At 34.1% G+C, this 21,104-nt stretch overlaps 3 protein-coding genes across 9 annotated transcripts in view; 1 reads left to right on the forward strand and 2 right to left on the reverse strand.

The window, feature by feature from the left end:
* Positions 1 to 5,760, forward strand: part of Prip (aquaporin prip) — a 25,964-nt gene extending 20,204 nt beyond the window's left edge. Inside the window, exons 5-7 of one of the 2 annotated variants that reach the window (XM_087340760.1) lie at positions 508 to 588; positions 2,377 to 2,505; positions 4,167 to 5,760. In XM_087340760.1, the coding sequence (XP_087196886.1) occupies positions 508 to 588; positions 2,377 to 2,505; positions 4,167 to 4,211 (255 nt within the window). In that variant the 3' untranslated portion in view covers positions 4,212 to 5,760. The remainder of the gene's footprint in view (positions 1 to 507; positions 589 to 2,376; positions 2,506 to 4,166) is intronic. The other variant, XM_022078105.2, reaches the window with a different exon arrangement.
* Positions 4,018 to 11,763, reverse strand: LOC110836703 (uncharacterized). Its single transcript, XM_022078182.2, has 5 exons — positions 11,631 to 11,763; positions 11,231 to 11,414; positions 10,759 to 10,849; positions 9,586 to 9,704; positions 4,018 to 9,039 (listed from the first exon to the last, which is right to left on the reverse strand). The coding sequence occupies exons 2-5, from the start codon at positions 11,373 to 11,375 to the stop codon at positions 8,906 to 8,908; spliced, it is 489 nt and encodes a 162-aa protein (XP_021933874.1). The 5' UTR covers positions 11,376 to 11,414; positions 11,631 to 11,763; the 3' UTR covers positions 4,018 to 8,905.
* A 1,073-nt stretch (positions 11,764 to 12,836) lies between these two features.
* LOC110836679 (lymphotoxin beta receptor inhibitor) lies at positions 12,837 to 20,858 on the reverse strand. Of its 6 annotated transcripts, none has more exons than XM_022078162.2 (6): positions 20,727 to 20,858; positions 19,897 to 20,018; positions 19,429 to 19,530; positions 18,562 to 18,674; positions 17,454 to 17,602; positions 12,837 to 15,986 (listed from the first exon to the last, which is right to left on the reverse strand). In XM_022078162.2, exons 2-6 carry the CDS (start codon positions 19,999 to 20,001, stop codon positions 15,799 to 15,801), a joined length of 657 nt encoding a protein of 218 aa, XP_021933854.1. In that variant the 5' UTR covers positions 20,002 to 20,018; positions 20,727 to 20,858; the 3' UTR covers positions 12,837 to 15,798. The 6 variants fall into 6 exon arrangements, with proteins under 6 accessions (XP_021933854.1, XP_021933843.1, XP_021933825.1 ...); XM_022078151.2 differs by having other exon boundaries at positions 20,710 to 20,853; XM_022078133.2 differs by having other exon boundaries at positions 20,705 to 20,842.
* Between the last annotated feature and the right edge of the window lie 246 nt (positions 20,859 to 21,104).

Genomic DNA, 21,104 nt, shown 5'->3' on the forward strand with positions numbered 1-21,104 from the left:
TACACCTGCATGGACCTTGGTCATGGGTTGAGTGGCCCTTGCATTGTGGTAATAAAGAAACTGCAGCATTCACAACAATGGTTTGTACCCATATTATGCTTGTTTTACAGTGAAAGATCAGTTTTCAGAAGTGTGAATGCAAAAGTGAGGTAAAAGTACACAAATTGTATAATAAAGAGGAGAATGCATTTCGGGGGCAACTGAGTAGGGATTCTGTGGTATCAAAATTATGCATGCAAATAAAGTATTTTAAGAAAAACACCTTTCCTTCATAATCATGTCCCCCCAAAAAATCCTTTGCTTCATTCCCCATAAGATTTATATCAGATTATGAAACATTTAAATTATTTCCTTTCCAGTGCATCCTTCTCACGTATTCCTTCACCTGTTGCTCTTTATTCCCTGTTTTCTCTAAGTTTCTAAGCAAAGACCTTCTTGCTTCCTGATATTTCTTAAGTATAGCTTAATACTGTAAAAATACAAGATTATTATAATTTTGTTCTACAGCTGGATTACACAGGTTCCAGCATGAATCCTGCACGCACTCTTGGTTCTGCTATACTCACAGGAATATGGGATAACCATTGGGTAAGTTTAACTTATGGACATTTTTACTTTAGGTTAGATTGATGGTTAGGGCATAACTTCAGTTGGTACCACGTGGAAATAAAATTTAATGGTCACTCATTAAATTCTAATGCAAGTTTGTAGCTGGATACCTTGAAATCAAGTCAATATCAACACAGCTTGGAAAGGAATTAGAGTAAAAACTTCAGCCAAAGAGAATCCAGAGTCTTATGAATTAAATGAAATAAGCCATTCTTACATTATTAATGTTAAACTTTGTGAATCATTATCTTGGAAACCACTGATATCAGTGTCAAATTTTCAGTTCCTTCCCACAATCTATTACTACACACTCAACTAGAATATATGAAATAGGGGTAACTCCCCCCCAAATGTTTTAAACAAAACTGTATAAATGTAACCATATTTTGGGTGATGTGTTGCATACAAGTGGTTTTTTTGACATACAATTACCAATGGAAATTGGACATATGGCGATAACTGAGTTTTATATCTAAAACATAACTTAAGATAATGTGGCAATATGGAACAAAAAAGAAAAACATTCGGAAAATGTCTTCAACGTTAAAAAAACACAAAAGAACTTACAAGTCTGTGACATAATCAGCATGATTCACTACTCTGAACCTATGGAAAAGCCAGTATTGTTCAGCTGACAAGGCAGCCAACACGTGAAGTGTCCACTACAAAATAAAACAAAACAAAAAATCCCTAGACTTCTAGCTTAGGCACCTTGGGAATAAGATATTCTGGAAAAACATCTAATAAACAGCCAAGTAAATATAATTTGGAACAGTACTTTGAATTATTTCTTCAGCTAACTTAAATTAACTGTTGGAACATGTATTATATAACAAATTATTTTGCAATAAATTAATATTGTACATTTATATATTCAGTTCATTGTTTGTTTGCTTTTGTATTGTTATTAGTGCTTGGCTGTTGTCAAGCACTTTAATAAATGAATTGAATTTACTTAAGAAAATTCTTCTACTATGTGAAATGTGAGGTTCTCTCAGCAGTATAGATATCATTGTTGGTCTTCTGGCTTTTAAAGCCATGTGGAAGATACTTTTCTCAAACATTATCAACCTATGATGTTCATATGGTGTTGCAACCCAGAAGACAAACTCTAACATCTATTGAAATTCAAAAATTGAAAATTGATATTTTAACACCTACAGCCTAACACCTAAACCAGAATAATGGATGGTTTGACAGAGTGCAGGAAGAATAGGATAAAAGGAAAAAGGCTAAACTGCATACAATAAAAAAAAGTCTAAAAAATTTGAATAATGCAACCAAATTCTTAAGAACAAAGAAAGGTAACACCTAAAGACAAATTTAATGAGCTTGAAATAAATAGTATTACAGATTTGTACAAATGCATTAATGAATCTTATTATGAAGGTTTACCAATCTAAAGTTATGTTGTTAAAGTATGAGAATGCACCTGCAGATCTTGAAATAAAAATAAAATGTGAAGATGTGGACTGGGTTCAACTCGTTCAGGATAGGGGTCAAAGTAATCACCCTGTTGCTTCCACAAAAGGCAGGGAATTCCTTGTCAGTGGAGTGACTATTAGCTTTCCAAAGGAAACTGTTAAATGGAATTAAGTAACTATCGACAGAATAGACAATCTTCACATCAAATCAAAACATTCAAAAACACTTAACAAAGTTGGTATGAAAATAGGTGAAATGACAAGAATCTTTAGAGAAATGAGTTTGAAATATATATATATTTTTAGCACTTATGTGATGGAAATATGTTAAATTGTTACACAGGTATACTGGCTGGGGCCCATACTTGGAGGAATCTCAGCTGCCTTGATCTATAAGCATGCTTTCTCTGCAGTCCCCATTGAGAGAACCACAGAATACACTCCAGTACAGGTACAGGTTCAGGACAAAGAAGTGATGAGTCACGCTTAATTACTAACCCACCTGCAGCATGTCCACATGGTTCTAGCTGCTTGCATATCTGCATCTACTATGGAATATTTGTATAAGAAGAGTTATTTAAAACTATCAGAAAAGTTGACTATGGAAACTTTCTTTAAAAATATGGTGCATCAATATGGAATACTCCAATTGTTCCTTTTATGCATTACATCCTCAGGAGTTGGGTGTCTAGCCAGTGGTGACAGAAAATCGTTGTATCTGGTGGAAATCTCTACAGAAAAAGAAGCATGTTTGTGTGTGGGTGTATGTGTGCATATAATAAAAAGGAGGTTTAAGAGAACAATACTGTAAAAAGAAGAAGAGGACAGTATGAGTACAGGTTATACATTATCAAGATAATACCAACTAGTCAAGAATGTTGAGTTGTTTTCACTGAAAAACAGAAGGCAAGCTAATGCATATGAGCAGTTACTCACAGCAGACATTTACTATCTATTGACAGAGAGTATCCTGTAAATAAATAAATAAAAACTTGTTCCCCATTGTTCTTTAGCCTTACAAAATGCTTAGTAACTGTGGTATTAAAATATTGGAAGGGAATTTCATTAGTTTCTTTTCTATCAACAGTGTTGATTTTTCCTATGCTTATTGTTTTTGTATGTCTCGATGCAGAGTAACACCTTCCTGATTCTGATGTCATGAATGCTGTGATGATAATGTCAAGGACTTTCATGTCACTGAAAATTCCTTGTATGCTAGGAAGCATCAGGTCTCTGAAATGAAAACTGATAACTCAGGGCACATGGATGGACAGTATGACATAATTCTGTATATAGGCATGATAACAGAGGTTTGCAAAGTTCGTTGTAAACATGGAATTTTTGGTTTTCATGATGATTTGAGTTTAAAAAGTGGTCTTCTGGTTGTACAGCAACATTTTGGAGAACATGCTGTCTCCATCTACGGGGATGTTTCAATGAATTTATGACAACATTTTTGTTCCAGGAGACTGGTACTGGTACTGCCTTTCTGAAACTATGTTCTGTGAATATGAGATCACTTTATATCCATAGTAAGATTAAATTATGTAGAAACTCAGAAAGCAAACATGGTTGTTTTGGAAACAAATAAATGTTACATATAGCAAAACTGAAAGTAATGTAAAAAAAAATTTGCTAAGACTAGAAACATGGGTGTTTGTCCTGCACATTCAGAAACTCACTGCCCATTTTCCTGATATTCTTTGAATCACTGATAACTTGCCTAAGCACACATCTTATTTACATTTGCCTTGTACAGTGGCCAGCCAGCCAGCTCTTAACTGGCCAGCATATCTGAATGGCTAGCTCTCTACAAACAAATATTCCTCAGACGTCAGAGATTTCAATCTCATAATAACAACCTGCTACTGCAGTAAATGAATTGACAAAATCAATCCAGTTAAACGGTTTCATGAAATTCAGGTACTAAACTAAACCCATCACTCAAAGTAACCAACTTAGGAATGGTACATTACATAAACTGTTGAAAACTTTACCATTTTATATGAAATTTTCACAAATATGTCATATATAATTTTCTAAGACACAAGTAGAATAAAAATCTGAAATAACTGTTCATTATTAACAAAGAGAATTATGTACAAATAATAAATACAATTAACCTTTCCACAGTTGAAACGGCTGGACAACAAGAAAGACGAGGATGGAATGGCTTGAGCACATTGGATGCAATGACTTCAGCTGATCTGCTGTTCCACATGGGCTTGTTCAGTAAAATAATTATTGAACACATCATAGGATGATCAGCAAAATGCTCTCAATTATCCAAAGAAAGAATTACTGTAAACAGATATTTCTGAAACACACAGCTTTCTCTGCATTGGAACAAAATTTAGTGTTGTGGACTATACAAGCAATTTCAAGTGATGTTTCATACACTGGCTTATTAAGCTTAGTGCAACAAAGCATACATGAGAGTGACTATTTGTGTGAAGCTGAAGCATTCATATATCATAACAGTCCCTCCTCAATTCTTGTCAAATAAAATTTAATCAGAGCCTGTTCTTCTAATCCAACCCTTTTTAAGAACACAAACCTTAGCCATCCTAAAACATATGTGGGTTTGTTTTGTTTGTTGGGTTCCTTCAAGCTGACAGCAGACATCTCCAACTATATTTATATCATGTGTCCATTTATGTGCTTTTTTGTGTTTGCCAGTTACTATTTAAGTGCATAAATGAAATTTGTTGCTTACATCAAACTACAAATGCAGTATGGAACATTTCTTATGTTACAATAAACAGCAAGGTGCTGTTGAGCTAAATTTTTTACTATGATTTAATAACGGATTTTAGTCTATCCATGCGAATCACAAAAGATTAATGGAATTGCTCTGTTCATATTTTTTTACATTTTATATTTGTTAATCCTAACACAGCACTATTAAACATTCATGAATATATACTTTCAAAAGTTAATAAATATAACTTGCTGGTCACCTACAAAGCAACAAAAAAATCCAATAACATGACAAACATTATAGGTGAAGAATTTGTAAGAACAACTTAAATAACAATGAACAAAGTTAACAAAGGACAAGTACCTTAACATTACATGTAGGCGACTAGATTTTGACGTACATGCTAAAATTAAGAAATCAGAAAATCACACAGTGTAACAGTGTTGCATTAAAATGTTTCCTCATAAACAAAAACAAGTTAACTGAAATTTTTATGTAAAAATTTGGCTCAACATATTAAAAAACCTTAAGTATATGCCAAAACATACAGTATAATAAAATGCATTTCAAATACCAACAAATTTTAAGTATATAATCAATCTTATTTCACATTTTGTCACTTCACACTCAATTTCATTTTTTTTAGTAAGTCATATACTCCCATTCTCTAATTCTTCTTTCATGTGAATATAACTCTATGAAAAAAAAATCCTTTCAGAATAAAAACATAGTATTAAGTTAATTAATACACAACACTATCTTCAATGAGAAAGTGAAATAATTGTCAGCAACAAGCAGACTTTCTTTAAAAAGTTTGACATTTTTAAGAAAGGTTTCCAATATGCTTTAAGAAAGAATATATTTATAAATATTTGAAATTGTGTACAAGTGTTTGTCCTGGAGAATGTTATTTTGAATGTTGAGACAAACCCTGTAAATAAAGCTTATCACTGAACTTAATACGTAATTATGACTATGATGTACTTTTCCCTTATAATAAACAAACATTAAATGCATATGCACCTACTCACTGTTTGTTCATACTTATTCACCTTGGTAAGAAGTCAGAACTACGAGGGGCAGTCAAAAAGTTCCCGGAATTGTGGTATAGCACTGTAATGGTAGGACATATGGCAACGCTTACTTAATCACCTTCAAAGTAGGATCCTTGTGCACACACACACACTTGCTCCATCGATCCTGCCATTGTTGGAAGCACCGGCAAAAAGCTTTGTTTGGAAGCTTCTGGAGTTTGGCCGTCGCATTCGACACATCGCTGGTTGTGCAGAAATTCCTCGCCAAGAAAAGCATTCCTGCCATCACCCAACCTCCATACTCTCCGGATCTCACTCAGAGTGACTTCTGGCTGTTCCCTACTCTGAAAATTTTCCTCAAGGCGATGCGTTTCGCAACCATGGAGGACATCAAATCGAATGTGACGGCCAAACTCTGGAAGATTCCAAACGAAGCCTTCCGCTGGTGCTCCCAACAATGGCAGGATTAATGGAGCAAGGGTCCTACTTTGAAGGTGATTAGGTAAGCATTGCCATATGTCCTACCATTACAGTGCTATACCACAATTCCAGGAACTTTTTGACTGCCCTACATATATACTGAAGTAATAATCGATACAAAGGGTTAACTCTTATTACATATACTAGAACAAAACTACAGCACTGATCCTCCTTCATCCATGTAGGCAAAGTGGACTGGATTCATGACTTTCATCTCCGTAACACTGTATCTTCATAATGCACTTGTACTATAGAATTTTTACAGAATCCTCATCAACAGCCTCTTTCATACAGAATGAATTAAATACTTTTTTTCATTTCATTTACAGACACAGCCTCCAGAAAGGGTACAATTATAAACTAACTAAGTCTAAATATTTAAGTAACACAGTAGTAGTACATCAGGAATATGGGTAATTTATAGAGTGAACGTAGGAAACAGAAAAGTGGCCTTGAAAACTATGCTTCACAGGAAGGCCCTGAAAAAGGCACTTTCAAGGAAGGTCGTAAATAGGGTTAACTATCCATATCAGCCCTTAAAATGGAAATGACAATGTCCTCCAAAACACGTAATCATCTACAAGACTATGCAGTATACAACCCAGAAGATCACAATCAAAATGTTCATTGCCATGAAAACCACAAGTGTAACAACCATTAAAAATTTGCAGCCCCAAAAAGTTTTATCCCTGCGCTGCACGTTGAAGATTCCCGTCTGTATTCTCTTGATTATCTTTATGAACAATAGGTGTATGAAGTTAATCCTCCCTTCATCATGAATTTCACATCCAGATAAGTTAACAATAATATTTTACCCTGTTACTTCTTATGGAAGCATTTTCAGAACTGTTTACTCAGTGGACCTTCCGACTTGGTCTAATGTACTGAAGTTCAGAAGTCAGAGCACAGAATAGTTACATCATACATATTGTTATAGTGATGACATGCTCGATGACAACGAACTAGCCATACAACCATATTTTTTTGCCATGCATTAAAGGAACAGTCCTTGTGATGTATCCAGCCCTGAAAGGGCTTTTCCTCTTCCCCATTCAATTGTCCTGGACATTGCTCTTATCTACTTCCTTCCATCCCTCGTTCTGACTAGACAATTTTCTTGTTCACCTTGACTAGATCCATCCATACTCTATAACCCTTCCACATACATCTGGATATGAGCCGGGATAGCTCAGTCAGTATAGTGACTAACTACGGGCTGGGCGACTGGGGTTCGATCTCCAACAGGGGCAGAGGATTTTTCCTCTAGCCTCTGCGTCCAGACTGGCTCTGGGGCCCACCCAGCCTCCTCTACAATGGGCACTGGGGTCCTTTCCTGGGGGTAAAGCCGGTCGGGGCTTAATGCCGACCACTCAATCCCATCTAGTGCTGAGGTCAAGAAATAGAGGAGCTATACCTCCACTCATCCCAAGCGCCTTTACGGCACGTAGCAGGACAAACTTTACTTCGCATACATCTGGAGATGGAAGTAGCAGGCTCCTCCAAAATGTTAGTAACAATCTACAAGACTACATAGTTGCATAACCAAGAAGACCATAAACCAAAATCTACTATTCCTGTTAGCATTACGAAACTGTTCATCTGCCACTATGAATGACCACCCAGCTTCCTTCCTTATCATTAAGTGACAACACTAGAAACAGCTGACTCATCTTTCTAATTAGTATCAACTGCTGCACGTGAATTTCTGCATAATGTGACTTCACGGAACAAACTCAATACAGATGGTTGATAGTTTTCAACACAGGCTCTAGACTGTATACTATAAAGGAATATTTAACTTTATTTACAGAGAAAAGTATTGTTTCATTCCAGTATTAAATGTTAATAATAATACATAATATAACATGTACAAGGAAAATGTTACAGAATAGAACAAGAATTTGTTTACAATGTAATCTTACCACTTTCAAAATCTCATTTATATCATTCTAAAATTATTTGTATTGCAATGTTTCAAATTTCATAATTTGAAACAAGAATTACACAGCATCTTTTATGTGTTATACTATAATATAAAATAAATTAGTACATGTATATAACTTTCAGTGCAAAGTCCTGAAGTATAAATTAGAGTGTAACATTATATATATATATATATATATATTACTTTATTCACAAGTTCATTTAAGATATCATTAGAGATTTGAGGTTTTCGTGGTGGTGGTGAAGTTGTTGACTGTGATCTCCTGAGTTGTGATGCAGAGGAACAAATCACTTCCATCTCCAGGGTTATTTCAACCCTGAGGACAGGCAATATATTCCTCCCAACACTGATAACCACCTACAAGACTACATATTATCACAACCTAGAAGATCAGTTGATATATAAGATATTATTTATAAAATTTGTAAATTCACGCTACACATTTACATCATTGTTATAAAAACAAAATAGTCAATCCAAAATGTGTAACCGGCAGGTTTATTAGTTGCACCTATGATGAGCATGCATATGACTAATAAAAATATTTTACCAGTGTTTAAAGACAAGAATAAACAATCCTGAGATGGCCAGTCAGAGAATAAATTACCAAAATGGTTATAAATATCGCGAAACATACTACTATGTTATTCTTTATATCTACAGGCTTAAATAAACTTTAACTACAAGAATAAATGGCAGTAAACAGCTTAGATTAGTTTACTTTCTTAGGTCTTCTTCGTTTGAAGACTGCTGCTTGCCTCAGCAATTCTGCATTCTCATCTTCAGGAACTGCAGGAGCATCAATCAATCTCTTAGGCAACACGATCAGTCCTATCAGAGTCAGGGCTGCATACAGAGTAAGAAATTTCAGACAATTTTAAAATCCTGCAGCATTACTCTGTCCTGCCTGTTGTATAATGAAAGTGATCATAATAATCTAATTCATAATCCATAACAAGATAATGATGGTTAAAGTGCTGATGTAACATGTATCAGTACGCACATACATTTAATCCTTCTCTATCAACAGTCTTATTGGTAATCACTTAAGATCATCATCTTCAAGAATTGGTTCCACAGGGATCACTCAAGATATTACGTAAATTTCACATGGACATATGAAATCATAACAAATTAACAAAAATAAGTTTCATATGTTTTTATATAAATAATCCATCAGGTAGATACCAACATTTTGGAGGAACACACTGCCTACATCATCACAAAAGAAGATGGATGCAGTTTGTTCCTCTGATATATTTTAATCCAGTTACAACTGCACATGATGTTAATACCCAGGAGACCAACAATGATGACTGTTAAACATTGTTTATAGAAAATAAAATGTAGTTTCTGAATAGCCAACCTTATTCTTTAACAGCATATACTTACCATTCAATATGCATGGGAAGATCACATAAAAAGATAGTGTTGTGGAGTAGAAATACAACACTTCAGTGCAGTACATTAGAATTGTTACAACAAGGGAACATATTCCCAAGCTCACAACTCTGCAACAATTGAAATATGGATGATTTGTGGAACTACAATAAAATGTTATAAAAAAGACATCTGCCAGTAGTGTCAGACATTACATTCCTTTTACTGGACCAATTAGTATGTCAACATTACCAGCGATAATCAATTAGAATGCTGAAAGTTAAGTTAATATCATGATAGTACCTTAAACCAGGACATGACCACTTCCTTCCAAATTAATTATTAATTATCTCAGTCAAAACTAGGCTGAGCTACTGAAAGCATAATTAAATATATAAAAAAAATAATACTGATAATCTGTAAACTACTGTCTTTTGTATAACAGTGCCCAAGAATGGCCACCCTCCTCCATACAACTCTGCTTCAGCAATGCAGGTACATCATGAGATAAAATGGTTTACAATGTTTACCAAAGTTTAGAAAGTATTTTACAGAATGTTAATAATATTAATTTTAATTCCTATCAGAAAATGATTGACAGATTAATGAATAATGGTACTAATGCTGACTGAACTGTCAACATATTTAAAAAAACTGAGGACAAAATTTAAAAACTAAACTCAAAAGTAACTTTACTTAAATTTTGGTAAAGACACATTCACCAAAGAAAGTATAAAATTATCACAAATTATCAAATTAAATTAACACTGCACAGTCTGTTATAATTCACACAAAGGAAATCAGGTTAAGATATTTTAATGAAGTTATCATTTGATTAATTAATGATTAAAGAGTTAATAAAAGATTTCAGGTTCTCACAGAAATGAAGATAATAATTTTCTGGGTTGTAATGCCATGTTCTTGTATGTGGCTACCATCATTCCTCTGAAAAACTGGTAACCACCTACAAGAGTATACAGCATCACATTCCAGAAGACCACAATCAACAGCATAACAGAGAGTCTCTTTATAGGCCCTTGTTCTGACAACAGCTGCTCTTTCACATTCACATTACTAGGTTCCAGCCACTGAGAAGAAGAACTCTACAGAGCAATCTTTGAAAAGCAGACAGTTATTTAGCTACTTAATCTTTATACTACAAACAGTAAATATTTATTTACTCACGGTTTATAATGTATATATAAGGTGCAATGAATTAAAGCAAGAGCTTTCAAAATGGAATAAATTCCTAATATTCTTGGCAATGTTGGATCCTCTGGAACAAATATTCTTTCTTAATATATAGATAAAACTTGAACATACACAGATGTAAGACAACACAGGAACATATTATGCATATATTTAATGGAACCATATTGGCTGCTCAGCCCAAAAACCTTGAGTACAATGTTTGAATGACTAGCTACAGAAAAAATAAAATACTTGGACTGAAACCTGCTACAGTACAACACAGCAGCCACATAGTTTGCCCTGGGAACAAATCTGGCACGAACATTGTATCTAAATACAACCCTAGGCTACAGCAAAATGAACACAGAAACTGGACACTATATTCCTAAATACATTTCACAAATATTGATTACAGGGGCTATATACACTAATGAAACTTTAAGGACTTAACGTTCAAGCTATTTACCGTACTGGAGTCCAATAGTTTTCTTATAAGCGTGTTCACCAAGAAACGACCGCTTTTCTATATAACAACGGGCTGCTGTACCCATATCCATGAAAGCAACAAACGCAATCCAACCTCGGAAAGCATACAAGAATTTCTGGTCCATTCTCTTACAATTAGTTCTGCAGCAACCTTTAGAATTATGCTGTAACACATTCACATTTACGTTACGCGTAAATACATATTTAAATTACTTCTATTAAACACATAAACAAAACGTGCTATGTGGTGAAGATTAATATCCTGCACTTGTATCTAAAAACTTTAGTGGTTTATAAATTTCAAACCAAACATCTGAACAAAGATCTCTGTATACATATCGATAGTGAAGAGCCTTTTGTTTTCGTGTTCCTTATCATACTTTCCCCAATTTCTACGCCATTCAAATCAGACATGAACTTCAAAACCATGTCCTCCACTATCACCAGAGAACATCAAAATACAGGAACTATAATACCAACGGTGAATAGGTAGGGAAGAGGGTATAAAATATTCGTATTCTATGCTTCGTATCACAGACAACAAATTAGAATTGCCAGAAACTTCACAGGACAATTACAACTGTAATTTTGAATATTTGTGTGAAAGCCTCCAAGATATATTTTTATATTGGTATGTGTGGCTCCTGGCCGGAGTCTCAGCACGTAACATATGTATTTTACTTCATTTTTCCTGCAGGAACAAACTTTCCATCTCCAAATCATTTAGTAGTAAGTTTGAGAAATCGTGTTGATGACACGAGCCAGTTTTGTACCAAGCGCTATCAGTAATAGAGCAATGAATCCTCAAATTAAAAATCAATAAAGATGGCCTTTCACTTACTGGTTCAAGATATTGATCACATAAACTACGAAACAAATAGCAGGGTCAGGTGGCACAAATGATTAATCATCAATTGTGATATTTAAGTTGCCATGGCAATCGATATACGGTAACGTAGCAATGAGGCGACTGTGTATATCAATACAGTGATGCAACCTACATCTTGAAGCTTCTGTCCAGTGTAGGACCTAATTATGTCATGACAGTTACCATCCTGCCTATTAAGAATGAAATATTTCAAGATGCCATGGAACAGTCCACATCTAACAGAACTGCTGCTGAAGTCTTACTTTGTATGATTTTTAAAATTTTAATTCCATAAAAGGTGATCCTATTGTTTTCCTTCAAGCAATCATTTGTTATATATAATGCTTGAATGCCTCCATTCTTTTCCTCTATTTTCCCTTCCCCCAGTTTCTTCCATGATATTCCTTTTTATCAGCATTCTCTTTAGGTTCACCTCAACAAAAGTTCCTTTGCACTGTATATTTAGGTAGGGTTAATTGCTTCATCCTATGTGGATATGTCCAAAACATATCAGTTTCCATAAATTTAGCATACGGTTGAGAACAAATCTATGTCTTAGATTTTATGAAAACAATAAACATAATTTATTGGATGATGATCACAAATAACTAAACTTCATTTGCATTTGTGACACATTCTAGCTCGATTTTTATAATTACTACAGTATTATGAACCTATAAAGATCCCATCAAACCTTCCATGGTGTACCACAATACAATTCCTGTAAGACTGAAAATTGCAGTCATTCTATTTAATACAAATACAAGTAAATGACAAAAAATACCATCTACACACTTCACTTTTACAATGTAACACAGAAGCCACTCACCATATATACAGTCCAAACTGAGCTCAATTTTCATTTGTTTTCTGTTTGTTTGAACTTTGCATAATCAATAAATCCATCACTGTTTGTCAGAACATCATCAGCCATGTTTAATATCTCTTCATCTGAATAAACAGGCTGTTTGTCCTGTTTCTCTGAAAGGGTATTTGTTTCTGAACAAAAAAGGCAGACTTTTTTCAAACTTCTGGTCACAGATTTCATGCTACATGACAATATTACAATATAAAAAGTGAGAAAATGATACTTCCTTGCAACAGGACCTTGCTTGTAAATGTTCATAATTTCTCCTTTCTTTTTACATTTCTATGTAGCTATATGTATAATTGCTTACAATATATGTTACCAAGTTCAAAGTTACCATTATCAGATGTGACCAACCATTACAAATAAGGAAATCCAACATACAAGAAGGTAAACTCTTTCACACACATTGGTCAGCCAACATCAATAATGACCATGCATATGAAACCAATGATATGTTCACATTTCCTATACCATGCACTGCTATCACACCTTTCTTTCAGTCATACCCTACATGTGTGCTATTTAGACATTACATTGGTAAGAGTAATTTCACTGTTTCTATCCTCCTCTTGTTTGTAAAGTAATCATGTCTGTTTTGCAGAAGCCATTTAATTTTTGATTTTATTTTTTCATATTCATTGAAACTACAACCCAGAAGACTGCCATCTTCAAACTCACCACCATGACAACCTCAAATCCTGCTTACAAAAACCATGATTACATCTGTTAAAAAGGATACTCTGTCCCTGCTGCTAGTAAAGATTGTGGATATTGTTGACTAGGAAGATGGAATTGAATAAAATGAACAAGATTGGATAAGATCATAGTCCTGCTGGCTGCTGTTTCTTTCTGTTGAAAAAAATTAACTTAAATAGGATGCACCTACAAGATGTCAAAGAAGAAGGCCAGATTTACGACCTGTTCTTGCGTACAAAATATATGTTTAAAAATGTACATGTCGAGAAAATGAGAATTATGCAATTTGAAATGCCATGGCAAAGTGTCTTGCTGAAGCAAGTACAAATGCCATTTTACATTCAAGTTTCTTTTAATAATGACAGCTTTGTGTATCTCACACTTGTGAGCAAAGTTATGCTTGCCCCACTGACAACACCAACCAAAAACCATGTATATAATTGAGGCAGTAGATACTTGTTTGCAATAGAGATAACATATATCAAACTGCTCCTCTCACTTATTGTTACTTTGTTTTATAACATCTTCAACAGAATCTTTGTCTATGAAAAGTACAGTAGCGACACTAACTGTTTCCTCTTTGTTATGAAAGATATATTCCTTTAATTTCACTTTATTTTTTTGAAGAAATATTATGAATTCTAAAACTTAATTCAATTAGTACTATATTATAATCCATATATACTGGCCAAGATATTATACATTATCAATAATGGTCAGCCATAGTCCAGAATTCTAAATAACAATATTTATTTAGAGCATCAGCCAATATATGTAGCTGATACTGATAATGGTCATCACAAACACTGGCTTGATTTTGTGCTATGAACGTAACATATTTATCACATATAGGTAACATGTTAAAGTAACATAAATACATTATAATTTATAAAAAAGTTAAGGCCTTGTTTTCGTTATTGATACTTAGAGCCTTAGAGAGACAATTTTATTTACGGGAAGCATTCAGATACAGAAGATCTTAATTTCAATAAAATTGCTTTCTTACAACACATATTTAAAAGATAACACTCATGTCATAGTTTGCATGCAATATTAATGTTCTCTGATGCAGAATGAAATCAAACAAGCTGCTTCCACAAGAGAACTACGTGAAAACTTAAGCTTCATAAAACAGCATGCAGTGGAGCTCTGCCAGTCCTGACATTCAGAGTGCCAAACTTGCTCATGCTGTAATTACTAATGGGCTTTTTGAGTGTATATGTTATTGTCTACTGTTATCCACTAAAGGAAAGCTCCTGGATCTGGCAGAAGATAATACCTTTCTAAAACCAAATATACTTATTTACTTGTAAAAATATGTGCTCAGAAGAAAGTGATTTAAAAGAACATATTTACTGTCATTCCCATCAATACAAAATGCCACTGTTCTAATGTTTCAGATTTCTGACACTTTTGGTTACTCTATACCAACATTTTCTTCCCCAGAGTGAAACAAACATGAAACATGAATCTATCGATTTCTTATAATCACAATGTCAAACATTTTGAAAACTCCTACTCTTTTTTTGAGAGACACAACAGCAGAATTTAAACATTTATAGTAATTGTACCTCATACCCAATTTAGAGGATGTTTCTTGTGAATATTTTTAAACACCCTGTCAACATAACTGGAGATTCAACAATTAACATACCTTTCCAAAATAGGCTGATGAAAACTATTTTTGTTCATTTTCCATTTTTTTGCATACCATTCAGGAAAACCGAACTACAAAGAAAAATGCTAAGAGATTTCAACCAAAGGCATTTTACTAGTTTTCAACTTTTCTGGGCACGAATTTAAGATTTTAGTGTATGGAGTTTAAAACCTTAATTTTATCTGGTAGTGCCTTAGAAAGGCTATCTGGACGGATACATGAATTATTATAGGTTACTATTGCCAAAATATCATTTGCACAGCAAATAAACATGTCCTTTTAGTTCAATATTCTAAAAGTTTTATTATATGTAACATTCATTACTGAACCATACTTTTGGTTGCAGAAGGACTCATGTCTTCCAAAATTCTGATTAACCTAAAATGTGGGTATAGAAGAATCCAAAACACAGGCATCATGGCCAATTTATACCACATTACTATCTGCAAAGTGTTTTCACGACGTTCGTCGTCCGCCTCCTCCGGCTTTCTGTTGAGCCTGCACAAATTCAGGGTAATCAATGAAGCCATCCTTGTTTCCATCATCCATGTTGAGAATAGGGTCAATAAGTTGCACCAGTTCATCATCCTTGAAGATTTTCTCTCCAGTTGGTGCAGGGTTATTAGCATCATGGTGACCCTGTTCTGAAGAGGGTAAAGGTGTGCAAAGCCAACACACAAAGCAACAACAGAACAACAAACATTACAAACACATCCCACACTCTGCACATTAAAACTGACATGCTTAACCTACTGGATACACTACAGATTTTTAGCTCTCTTGGGAAGGAACATAATTATCACAAGGGAATATGGTAGAGATAATGGAGTTTCAGAATTAAATATGCACTCCATGCATAAACAATTGTCAATATTTATAAATTAAATTGCTGTAAAATGTCTGGCCTATGTATGATTAGATTCCATAGCAACATTTCTCAGCAAACAAACTTGAATTGCATTGTATGCAAGTTCAGCTGCTAACCTAATAATAAGTAATCAATACGTCAACAAACTTTGCTGCTTTTTTTACAATTAAATTTCCTAGAAATAAAAATGATTAATTTTTATAATGTTCCTACTCTCTACTCTCACATTGAAATAAACACTCTTGCAAACAATTTGAAAATTATAATCAGATGACAGGGTTCATTGAAAAACAGCATGTGTGTAAGAAGTCCTTTTTTAACTAGATAAAGCTGCTACAGAAACCTATGACAAGATAAAACTTTCTTTTGAGAGGAAATAATGAACAGCACTGAAAATCTGAGTTATTTTCAAAGTTGAAGAGAAGTACAGTCTGCTGAAAATGCTGAAGCCTCTTAATTGTGTTTTTTCAGCAATAATGGGACTGTACATCAGAAATTAAACATTACAATTCAGAAGTGTGGTAAGAATGTCCTGAGTAATACTGTACTTGAGGTCATAATATGCCTGCTCACTCTGCTTTCTGCAACGTTTTGGTCACAAATCACATGATTACTGTTTGCAACCCTCCATTCTCTACAGATCAAGTAACTGTTCTGTTTCATAAAACAAAAGCTAGTAATCAAGGAGAAGGGATATGATCACATCATCATAACGAAAGAAATATCACAAAGTTCAAAACATACGACTGTCATAGATAATGTTTCCAACAATAGGAAAAGGGTTGGATTTGCTACATCATGTCAGAAGAAAACTATTTTTAAGGAAACATAATGGACTAACTACAAAATGCATAAAGTATAGAGAAAAATTAAAACCAAAAAACGTTTTCATCACATCTTTCTGCTTGGGAAATACTTTTGCTTATAGCCCATTATTTTCTTATTACGCAACAATTTCCTTCCTGACTGAATTTTACTGTATGTCTTAATGATAACAGAATGAGTGTGACTGTCTACAACCAGTAACAAAGTGCAACAAAGCATATTAACCATTTATAAACAAACACAGAACGTATTTGCCAGAATTTGCTGCTCAAAGCTACACCAATTTAACCCAAGTCACCCATTTGCAAAAGTTGTCAAATAAACAACACAGTTATCATAGCCCAAATAACTATTATCGAAACATCCAGTCACCCAGGCTTAAACACGCTATACCGTGAGTATTGGTCAACATATTTACCATGCCAATGTATCAATGATTTAATGAGTTCACAGCCATCCAGCTTGTTATTATTGTCAGCATCATGCATTTTAAAGTAATGGAACTGGAGTTCTTGCTCTGACATCTTGCTTGTATCAATAGGAACTTCCATGTGCTCCTGGATGTGCCTGAAAACATGAAGTATCCATTTACAATCATGTTCTGTACACGTTACAGGACATGTATAGGACCACTAATTAGTCTTTTGAAAAACAGAAGCAGAATTCATTTGAAGGTTTTCTTTTCGCATTAATCAACATTTCTTATCCCTGAAATTTAAAATAACAAAGTATAAATATGTCTGCTTAACCAGTATCTGCCAAAGTGAATAAATTGGTGACATCCAGTTTACTTCCACAGTGCTTAAAACACATGAGAAAATGTTTTCTTCTAGAATATAAGATGGACAGAAAAGTCAGAGAGACAAATATGCTACTTTTTATTTACCTGTCTTATAAACTTTTTTTAATTTGTAAAATAATTACATGGTGCCCCATAAGAACTTTCCCCTCTAAACCAAGAGAGACAAAAATTAAAGTGTGTGTAGGTTAGCAGAACTAATCAAAAAGTATGATGATCAAAATTACAGAATAAGTTACAGCAAGACAAAACTTCCAATTTCCTTTATTCTCATTCTCCTTCTTCTTCAGACAAAAACATGACACAATGGCTATCAGGTATAAAAACAATAAATCAGAAAAAAAATTAAAAAAATATGAGAATGCAATGTGGCAGCTCTCAAAGATGATGGACATATAAGTAAAATTACTACCCTTTTAACTTTTTGTCAAAGACTACTACTAATGAAGATGACATTTCAACTCTTTAAAGTCCATTGGTAACTACATGTCCAATCTACTTTAACAATCATTATTTTGTATTTGTGGGTTTCATATAATTATCAGAATGAACAGTAGTTATTTCCTCAAACAGTATTAAACAATTTATTTTTGTAATGAAGTGTTAGGTTTTCTTTGACATACAAACTGAATTCTTAAAGTATTATTGGATAAGCTTCCACTTAAAAAAGAGTTAATATTTTTACATGGAAAAGTGAAATAACTTTGTCCTGTTCATATCAACTTACTGTTTTTCATGTGCGATATTGGCTGCGTTGAGAATCTGTCCTTGCTGTGGTAGTTGGTGTCCATGATGAACTTGTTGCACAGGAATTTGTTGTTGCTGTTGAACTGGAATCTGCTGTAAAAGAATGTCAAACAGTGCCTCTTATATCCACAAAACAATATAAAAACGGTATTCAACTATATGCTGTACAATACAGAATCTAACATAAAGAAGTTAATACCATTTTATGTAAATACTTGAACAGGCTGATCAGTACATTAAAAAGAGAGAGAGAGAGAAGAAAAAAGAAAGAAAGAAAGAAGACGACGACACAACTGTAAGAAGTCCAGGTAGTGTTGCTGATAAATTTAGCAAAAGTATTACTGTGTAAGACTTCACTGCTGTTAATAATCACTAAAACATCAAACCAGTGGTATAAATTCAGGATTTGTTCCCACAAGCAGACAAAGCCTGTAAATTGCACCAATGAATTTAAACAATCAGTGTTAAAATACTTTAACTTGTAAGCCTGCTGTCTAAGGTTGAAGACACACTTCAAAAAATGAGAACTAGCATAATGTATACACAGTATTTATATCACCATAACAATAAGAAATAATATATGTTTGAGATGCTGTGTCTCATGTGTTCTTGACTAAACTGTGCAGAACCAAATATCCAATGATCCCACATGATCACTTACTACACAGTGTTAAAAATAAAACTGGGGGAGGCATGAATATTCACTCACTCTATGGCGCAGGAAATTCTTTGAAAAGTCGATTGTATACTTGGTTTGTCAAAGAATAGCCCACTTCAATTAGTGAACCCATATTATAGTAGGGCTGACTGAAAGACAACAAATGAGAAGAATCTGTTTCCATTCTACCTGCTGAGCTTGTTGATGCTGGATTGGGACTTGATGCTGGACTGGGACTTGATGTTGGACTGGGACTTGATGCTGTTGTACTCCTTGAGGCTGACCCTGAGTCTAAAATAATTTTTTTATTAATATAATTTAACCTTCTCTCTAGCCACAAAAATGCTAAATTTCATCCATCCTTTAAAGAATATTCTAAATATAATCAGCCATTTTCATGCCAAAAAGAAAACAAACACATTTCTAGGCCATCTCAGATTGGATCAATAGGGCAGTTTCTTCATGCAAAAATTCCTTATAGTAGTATCACAAAAATCTAAACACCTCTCTACAATATATTCATAACATTCAGCAAAGAGTTTCCCACTCTAACCTATGATTGACAAATACCAGTATCCTAAATATGAGACTTCACAGCAAGTACAAACAAATCAAGAACAATCTCAGTAAAAATGGCTTGAACAACCAACAACTTACCTGTCCCGTATACTGTTGTGGAGGAACACCAGGTGCAACTCTTTGTTGTCCATTCACAGCAACTATCACTAACAGCAGAACTGAGACACTAAAAACATTCATCATTGAAGTTACAATGGTTCCTGTAAACAAAAATTGAACGATTAAATACAATAAAATTCCCACAATGTATTATTATTAATGTTATATTTCTTCTCCTAGCATTGTTTCAAACTATCCATGTATCATTTCCAAAACCCTGTAAGAAAGAATATGCAAGACACTAAATTTGAAATAAATAAACAACAGTGGAAAGAGATATATCCTACTTTGGAGAAGACATTTTCCAAATTTCTTCCCTGTGAAAATCTCAAATCAATGAGCTTGTGATAAGCTAAATCAACTAGGTAACAGATTAAACTTCAACCTTGAGCAATACCTTCACTGTTCTTAATAACGCCCATGGAACAAAAATCCATGTCTGGTAAAACTTAAAATGGAACCTGAATTCAAGACACTCAGTGAATATTTAAAAGCAATATCAACACTGCCAAGCCCTCCTATGTTATGTTTTTCTGGGAAATTACTGAATACAAATTCGTGTGCAATCAAATTACTAAAACATTTTAATAATACAAATCAAATCGAACAAGTTTTGCAAAATGTAACCTCTGTGGTGTTACATTTGACACATCTGACCTGATTGACATTTAAAAAAACTGAGTATTTTAAAGACCAATAAAACTAATCGCACCTTTCAACGTCCAACACCTTAAACACATTCTTTTGTCAAGCAAATATATATTCGTACTAACAAATACACATATACCCAACTGTTTCCATCTGTTCACCTTCCAACAACTTCAATCCACGTGTACACTTGAGAAACTGACCACATATGACAGTCTAAATCACAGACAAACATCCACAGAACACCTTCGTAACTACCTACGGATCATGAATACCGTAAATTATTTCCTCAGACCAACCTGTAGTTTGACTACGCAGATAAGCAACTATGCGTAGATAAATTACCCAACTGGTAACAAGTGTGCTGCCATCTTCTAATTTGGGGAGACACCTAGTATTCTAATCGATTGCGGCAGCTTAATTGGCAATTAGGTTAACTGTGATTCGATCACCACAATTTCCTGTCCCGCAAATTCCATAAAGCAGGAGTTCTCACCCTTTCTCGCTGGCGTACCATTAATTCTAATTTAACACGCTAA

The sequence above is a fragment of the Zootermopsis nevadensis genome, unplaced genomic scaffold, assembly GCF_977971745.1.
Source record: "Zootermopsis nevadensis isolate Lab colony 2312 unplaced genomic scaffold, Znev_1.0 Znev_ptg000061l, whole genome shotgun sequence".
Classification (NCBI taxonomy): domain Eukaryota; kingdom Metazoa; phylum Arthropoda; class Insecta; order Blattodea; family Termopsidae; genus Zootermopsis; species Zootermopsis nevadensis.